General features: G+C 42.1%; 1 protein-coding gene across 1 annotated transcript in view; it reads left to right on the plus strand.

The window, feature by feature from the left end:
* Positions 1-1,266, plus strand: part of LOC149347143 (uncharacterized) — a 64,879-nt gene extending 63,613 nt beyond the window's left edge. Inside the window, exon 11 of the mRNA XM_089585501.1 lies at positions 1,127-1,266. Within this exon, the coding sequence (XP_089441627.1) occupies positions 1,127-1,266 (140 nt within the window). The remainder of the gene's footprint in view (positions 1-1,126) is intronic.
* The last annotated feature ends 7,485 nt before the right edge of the window (positions 1,267-8,751 follow it).

Genomic DNA, 8,751 nt, shown 5'->3' on the forward strand with positions numbered 1-8,751 from the left:
AAACCACTTAAGCACGCAACTCGAGAGCAAATAAGGGCAGTTAGGTGCACGCAGGTCTTTTTTTTTAAGCCTTGGTTCAGACTCCGTGAAACGACCTGCATATACTCTCGTGACTGAAAATTTACGGCTCGCTGTCTCCGAATGACACGCAACTAACCCCCAATAAATGCGTTTTTTTCCTTAAGGCACGCCTTGGCTTGTAGGTCATACCCGGGAGAGTGCTTTCAGCTGATATTTTCCTGTTAACCACATTCCTACAAAATGAATTTTATACGCATTCTGCCATTGGTATTACTGAGGTCGCGGCCAATGCAAACTGACGTCCACCTCTATAGTGATGCTTGTTGTCGACACTTCAGTTCTTCGTAGTCATTAAAAACATGGCACTTGTTCTGCGTTCCCGGTTAGCTTGCATAAATTAGGACGGTGTATCGGACCCAAGGACGAATAGCCTTCATGGTTGTCAGTTGCGAACGCTGCTGCAGAAAGGAAATGGTGACGTTAATAACTTCATATTTTATATAAAACAAAACATGGTATAGTATCGCATTGCTGACAAGGGGCTGCTTTTAGCGAAACAGAGCAGGACATAGGGTACACGTTGATGTAAAGTTTACCACCTTGAAGCGGCAGACGAAGGCACCGGATTATACGACCATCTGTGCTTTTTTAGGTTAAGCTCGGGATTATATCGAGTGTCTATGGTTCTTTCAGTTAAGGAGAGGTCGTATAGAAATTGTTTGTTATGTCTGCTCTAAGAACAGCCGCTGCGGCCGGGAGCGCACTGCTCTGCCGCTGAAGCGCCATGGTGGGTAGACCTGGATAGACACCGGTTGTACAACAACAAAGGCACTGTGTTGACTTCCGCGAGATTTAGTCTTCAGGCCTGTTCCCTCAACCCACCGCCCTCCGCACACAAAAACGTATCCATAAGCGAACGCATTTGTATCCGCGTACGCCGATGAGTGCTCCTCACATAAACTGATATTCAAGTACAGCGCCAAGTTCCATTTGCCTGTCACACTCGGCCCCCTTTTGTCGACTGTTGGCAAAATTTGCTACTAGAATTTCTGTGTGGTATGCACCGAAAATGGAATATTGATTATTACTGCACCGACATCTCCAGGACTGGTGGCGAACTACAAGCACCTTCATGGCGGAATTGAGTTCCTGGACAAGCTCCCTGTGACCGACACAGGCAAAGCTCTACGGCGAGAGGTCTGCGAAGCCTACCTCAAGAGGATCACGGCAGCTACGTCCAACTGAAGCATTTAAAATATAAACCAGCTCGGCCAAATATCCCCTGCCTGCAATACATTAGGGGTTGCTTTGGCTTTGGTCTACCAATTGTCAATGTCATTATTCTGCTCAGGTGCATATTCACTGTGGATAAATAAAGACAAAATTAGAGAAACTCCCCGGCCGCCCTTAAAACAAGGAAATAGAAAACGCCGGGAAATATCTGCGCGTTGTGTAGTGTTCGTGGTGTTAAATTTTGACCCCAATGGCTGCTGCGACTGATATTTCGCCAAGAAATCTTAGCCTGTTCTCAACAAAAGAAAAAAAAGAGATTGAAACTGGGCACCGCTCTCAGAACAGACAACAAGAGACAATAGTCAACGCACCCTCTCATAACACAGTGTTTAAGATTGCCAGTAACTGTAATAACAGCTGTAGAACGGTAAATTATCCAATCATATCTAGAACAGATTTGACAGGAATAAAAGGGTTTCCTTCCTTAGGTGTATACATTTGACGTCACTCCCTTATATTTTCTACAAATATGAAACACCGAGAACAATAATTATATGGTAATTCCTATTTTTATTGACTTTTATACACGTTGTTACACCTGATACTTTGCACACTTTTGAAAAATAGGTTTTTTCAATCAGAAGAGCGCTTTTGTAGACATAGCAATGTCAGCAATGTAGTACATGAAAATACAAGTAACGTATGCTCTATAGCAGGCTACTTAGTTAACATTGAATAGTTCGCTTTTCAACTACTACTGTTAGAGTCCTTAAATATTGAGAGGCGTGTAGCCCTCCTCAAGGAATATCCATATGCTTTTTTAGAATTTCGAAAACGAGTTTACCTTCGAGGTTGTGGCCGAACAAATTCTGAATAAATCGCACCAAAATACATGCGTTTTCGAGAAGCTTGCAGTGAAAGCAACCTCTATAGTGCATATAACTCGCCGAAATACCTAGGATTTGTTCGGTCACAGCGCCGAGGATAACATCACTTTCTAAGTACTAAAAACTGATACGGATATTATTTTCGGTGGGCTACACGCCTGTCACTAATTGCGGAGGTTAACGGTAGTAGTTAAAATGAAACTATCAAACCCTGCTGTTAGCATGTATTAGCTGTATTGTGATGTACTAGGCGGCTGACATTGCTGTCCGAAAAAAATGTGCTCTTCTAACTCAAGAACTCTATTTTTAAAAATTGTGCAAAGCCATAGGCAAGACACTCTCTATACTCACAGTAGTCAGGAGAAAAAAATTTTCCATTTTAAAAATTCAAAGATGAAGCCGAAGATAATTCGGACCCCAAGCATTGTTAACCACGTCAGAGCGAAGTACAAACATTGAAAATAAAGGGCTTTTGCATCATAATCATTGCATTATTTCATATTCAGTTGGTGCAAGTAAATTAATGAAAGGTGCGTTGCACGGTATCGTTATTAGCAATAATACCGTGAGCAAAGCAGACTCGACCTTCTGACTGTATTCATGAAAGAAACGCGTCAAGATATGCTAATAATAATTTCAACAGCGCATGCTACACACGGAGGCAGGACGAGAAAACACTCACACGAGCGCTGAATTCCAACTTTTTTTGAGAAAGGCGCCAACCTCTGTATATATACCCTCGAGGAACCGCCCACCAAGGTACTAACTAGAATCACAACACGTGTCAAGCCACAAGGAAGAAAAAATGTTCAAAAGTTAAGCATACAGTAGACCGCAAAAAAAAGAAGAAAGATAACAAGAAGCAGCGAGAAGAACTTATTTCACTTGCCTTATTTTCTGCGTAGGTTGGCGCCTTTCTCAGATAAAGTTGCAGATCAGCGCTCGTGTGTGTGTTTTCTCGTCCTGTGTCCGTGTGTAGCATGCGCTGATGAAATTAACATGAATGACCAACTAGCCCGTCAGCTCACTCTGTTCAAGATATGTTAGCTGGTCCTTCGATGCATCTTTTATTGCAAAAGCAACACTGTGCACAGTTTGAGCCCTTCAGCGTCGTCCCGGCGGTGTAACCACGTTTTACCTTTAGCATGACCTCCGCTGTGACGTCACGCCAGACGGAGAGAGACAGCCCCAACTCAAGCAGAGACAAAACGAACTGCATTATCTTTCGGGCTAAAAATAAGGCGATTGACACTAAAGTTAAACTTGTCTTCGAGGGGCAAACATTAAACCGTGTTAGCACTCAGAAATTTCTGGGTGTACATTTCCACGAGAACTTGAACTGGACACACCACATAAACTGTTTGACTATAGACCTCGCGAAAACTATTGGAATGCTAAATGGATTTAAGTTTATGCTCCCAGTGTGGTTCAAACGCCACCTTTATTATACCATGTTTAATTCAAGATCGCAATACTGCATACTTGTTTGGGGCACCACTACCGCAGGTAATTTGGAACGTCTTCATATTCTTCAAAAGAAATGTATCCGATTCATATAAAATGCAGCGTTGCGAGAACACACAGCTCCCCTGTTCTTAACAAATGAAATACTTGCAATTACAAGTATATTTCAACAGCGCTTGGCATTGAACACATTCACTCATATAAAAAGCAACCTAAATTCATTTCGTGGGAAGTACCGACGTCAAGAATACGGCTATAATTTTAGGGCAAATCCATTTGCCAAGAAAAAAGTCAGAACTTCCTATGGTACACAATCGTTAGACTACCAGATTCCTGTCCTTTTAAATTTGTTTCCAGAACTTATTGACATCGCAGTCAATGTAGACTCACCGTATACGTATAAAGCATGGATAAAAAATGTACTCCTGGTAGAAAAAAAAATGACCTGTCTCTTTATCTCATTTAGGTTTGTGTTTCGTTTGTATTGCTGTGTTCCTTGTTAGGTTATTGAAATATGTCGATAGAAATCTTGCTTTTCTTGCTTTTGACACTGTAATAATTTCCTGGTTAGGAGCTAACCTTTTGTTGAGATATATATTTATGCAACTGTGGTTTTTGCCTTTTGACGCAATAATAGCTTAACAGGTTGTGATTTAAGCTGTTTTTTTTTGAAGAAGAAAATTTCTCTTGCTTTCTGTAGTACTCACGGTTTTAATTGCATATAATGCCTGTTCACAATGCTTCTGTTTTCTGCACGTAATGAAAGGTGTAATATATTTTTTTCAACGGCTTTTGTAGCATAGAGAGTGCAATGCTTCTCGCCAGGAGGCGAAGCCTTGTCAGGCGTAGATAAAACGCCTTTTCCCTTGTCTTCCTTGGTAGAATATTCCTCTTTTAAACTCTCTTGCTCATGATGTACACTTGCTTTCTACCAGAAATAAAGTGAATTTGAATTTGAATTCTACCAACAACTGTCAGCAGATAGGCTGTTTCACCCCAGATTTTACGCAGTTCTTAAAAATAGGGTAATTGAGTTAGATGATCACTTTTTCGGAAGAACATTGTCAGCAGTACAGAACATAAGTACACAGCTAAGATTCTTAACTGTATGGTTAACTAGTATTGGTGCGTTAACTTTTTAACTATAGCTGTGAGACTCCCCCATTATAGAGTGGTGTGTGTGGCCCACGCTAAGTTATGTGCATGTCAGTTTTTTGAATTTTGAGAACTCGGCACTCTAGGCGCAGTTTCCTGAAAAATCGTGGCTTCATCAAGCACACAATCAATGCCCTCTTTAGAAACTTGAAGGAAAGCCACCTCTTTAGTGCGCGTAGGTGGTCAAAATAGCCGGAAGTTGTGGCTGTTCATGCTGTTGTGGTGTGCAGCTAGTTTGTAAAATAATTCGACAACAGATCGTGCTGAGCCCGCCTTAAATTTCTTCGCTTGATTGTGCTTCGTAATCTGCGTTCAGGTCTCACGAGGTGAAGAAGAGCGCAGGCAGCATTCGTGGGTAATGAGAGTGCAGCCTGCACTCTTACGCATAGAAAGAAAGAAAGGAACATGAAGTAAAAATAATTGCAGGCCAGTAACACATTCGAAACTTCGACATGTGTTGCGTTGGGGCAGGACGTATAGTACGCATGAAACATGGCTCGACACATTTGCACTAATATGCGCACTGCTTTGTTTTGAAGGTGACGGTCGGAACTTGATACATACGACCCTATAGACTTAAACATCGCGGCGTACGTGCACACGAGCCGATTTCTTCTTGCCGCCTCATTTTTGGCAGCAGTTGTTTTTGTTCTGACTGTACCAGTTCGGAAACCAAGCTGTCAGCATCCATGATGCGTTTTCTTTTGTCCGTTCTTTCCACAGCGCATCAATTTACCCTAGGTGAACAGAATTCTAGAGGCGACTCTAAAATACGAAGCAATATGAGCAGAGGAAATTCCCCTCGATAAGGTGCTTATAACGTGTGCAATATCAGATCATTCATTTTAGTTGTGCATTTTGTCAGTATGTTTCATCTCCCTTACTGTTCACCTGGCCAGCAGAAACAGCAGTGTTAGTCACGTTACCATGGAACCTAACGGGATCAAAAACAGCTTGACGATTACTTCCGTCGAACCTTCTCTCCCTCACGCAGTAAAGAGCGGTGTGTGCCCGGCAATTAGCAGGCACCTCTTCCATTTGAACGGTTGCAGCTCTTCAGGGGTTCGGAGGGCTGGCGCCGCGAGGACGGCTCTGGAGCAAAAATTGCTGGCCACAGGAGCACGCGCTTTCCTTGAGAGGGAGACTTGATCATGCAGGTACCGGACAGAAAGCTTAGAGGTGAGCGAGTCAACCAAGAAATACGTCAGGATAAACTAATATGCGTGCCGTCTAGTTAAACGTCACCAACATCTTGTAGCATTTCTTTCTTCAAATTCCGAATGGACGGTAATAAATTGTGGATTGTGTAATCAATTTTCGCAGCTGCTCGGCTGAGTCAGAACTGCAGAACATAAAATAAAAGAAGCTCGTGGTCACGTTTGATCTCGAAGCGATATATAATGTAAATGCAGAGCAGACTGTTGATTTTCCTACAATTTGGTCTCAGGGGCGGAAAATATTTCTATTCTTGTTCAGATAACTGCAGTAAATTCTATGTGACGCTGTCATTCCGTCAAATGGCTCATGGCACCAGCTGGACGCGTGGGATGCGACGTCTGATTACCTGACGTGTCAATCTGCAAGCGGAACCAGGGCGGGAAGCTTTGAAAAAAGAATATATTTTTTCCTCCATAATGAACACCGCCCGCTATCGAACAGCTCACCGAATTCTGGATGGTGTGCGATAAACTTAATCCTGAAGTGGGCTTTCTTTTCTCACATTTTCCTCCGCGGCCACACTTCCTTGCTTAAAACATCCGTGCAGGGTGAAATGACAACGATGTGCCGAAGAAATGCAGCCCATTAGCCGTTCGTGGAGGCATCGGGGCGATGCCTTCGGAGGAGGTGGCTAATGAAGCCAGCGCTCATGCAGACGAAAGCGCCTATCAAGAAGAGGAGGAAGTGTGTTGGTGGCAGTGTTCTGGAAGCGCACGTCCTGGGCTACGCCACTGTTGATCCTCGGCCTGTTATTACCAACGTGACAATATCATGTGCGCATTTATTACGCTCTCATTTTATTGTTGTTGTTTTTGTTTTTCCAGAAAGGCAAGCAACTCCTCAATTTGCTTTGGAGTCAAACCACCTCCTCCTGCCACCAAGGCAAGGACCTCTGAAAAGGAAAAAGAAATTTGAAGGAAGACGTAAGAAACACATTTAGACCGTTCTGCACTGTTAGGCGCGGCCAAAAGTTTCCTGGATGATTAGAGCTTCGGCTATTACTTAAAAAGTACGTGGAACGCAAAAGCACTCAGGCCTTTTATGGAAGTGGATATTTCAGCACGAAAGATAAATTCTAGCGAAAACGGAGATGTAAAAAGGTCTGAATAGAAAGCAGGAAGTTAATGAGTAGGGAAAAAAATGCAATCGGTTTCCTTTCTTTCTTTAACCCTGCATTGTTGATGATTAATGAGACTTGATTAAATCAAGTTAAGGCTGGTTATTTTTATTAGGGGGGAACAAAGTTATTTTTAATGAGCAGAAGTCATTCCTCTATGTTAAGCACTGAGTAACAATCACTTCTGTTCCAGGCTGCAAGTACTTTCTTGAAAGGCGAAGCCTTCTTAATGTCAATATGATTTTTTACAGATACAAAGAATAAAGTATATTCCATGACACAGGGTCCATAATCGCACCGCGAATGTCGACTTGGGTTGGGCTGTAGGTGTGTGAAATGAGCGGGGCTCTCGTTCACTGTGCGCCTCTACGCTGCTCACAGACGCGTGAGAATGGCAACTGCCAAAGAGAAGATTCCCGTGCAAGATCTCGTTGTGAATTCTGAGCCATCGACTCCCTTCATTACTCGTCACTGGGAAAGAAACCAGCATCGTTGCTTCCTCGTCTCCGCTGAAAACTTTTGGCAGTTGCCCTTTCCTTAATATTAGGTATGCGATATAAGAGTCTGGCTGGAATAAATCGGTTTCATTTCTCCTTAGGGGACAGAAGTGCAATCGATAGCCTTTCTCATAGGTATCACTACTGATGTCAGTGTGATGAAGAGTTTGAATGGAAGCACAAAGTAGAGCTAAAAATGATCGTATGATTGTTGATTGTCTCCAGCATGATATCGTTTTTAGTAGCATTGTATGCAAAATATTGTATATCACGCAAAGGATAGGATTTTAATATATATACTTTTTTATTGTGTCCTCAAAATTACATTATCGTTGTCTTTCCGCTAGCAGAGCAACCCTACAAATGAAATCTTGCGCCAACTTCACTCGGCAAGTTATATTTTTCTCAAATGAGCACACTGGTAATGTCAGTATATACTGTATTTTTTATAAGACTGACCTCCTATTTCCTTACGCTTAATTGATATACGCAGTACTATTTCAAGCTTGTCCTTCACAACTCTACGGTATCTTTATCAAATCAACGTAGCACTAATATTTTTTTGGAAGAGAGACAGAGCCTCTGTGTCTTAATTCGAGTTTATTACATCGTTGAAGAAGCTCAGAAAGTAGCTCAGCTAAGAACAGGCAATATTGCTGTGGCCATCTTCAGAGCAGATATATTGATCTTTGGGCGCCTTTCTATGCACTTTCAAATCTTCTTTCTAGAGCGACGTCTCTAAATTAATGCGGAAAGGAAAGTACCCTCATTTTGAACATTTTCAAGGGTCAGTTTATTTAAAACTGAGAAATATCTTCTTAAAGTTACTTGAAATTTGACCTCTTCACCGCTTAATATATAGTGCCGGGTCTCTTAGTGCTGCAGAACGCGAGTAAGAACCCATGAATCGTAGCATACACTTGTAACTTTTAACATGCGATGAATTTCTAATATTGATCATCAGATTCTTTTAAATCGGTATATAACAAAAATTCTTTATGCCCCCCCCCCCCCCCGCCACTAGCATAGTCTTTGACAAGCCATTTCTGCTAACTCTTTGCTTCTATATTTCTTAATAGCCTACTATGAGGAATGATTATACGTAAAACTCGAGTGTTAAGCCGTTCCCTTTTAGTATCAATGTGAATCCTGAACATCT

Source organism: Amblyomma mixtum, chromosome 4 (assembly GCF_055824585.1).
Source record: "Amblyomma mixtum isolate Tamu chromosome 4, ASM5582458v1, whole genome shotgun sequence".
NCBI classification, from domain to species: domain Eukaryota; kingdom Metazoa; phylum Arthropoda; class Arachnida; order Ixodida; family Ixodidae; genus Amblyomma; species Amblyomma mixtum.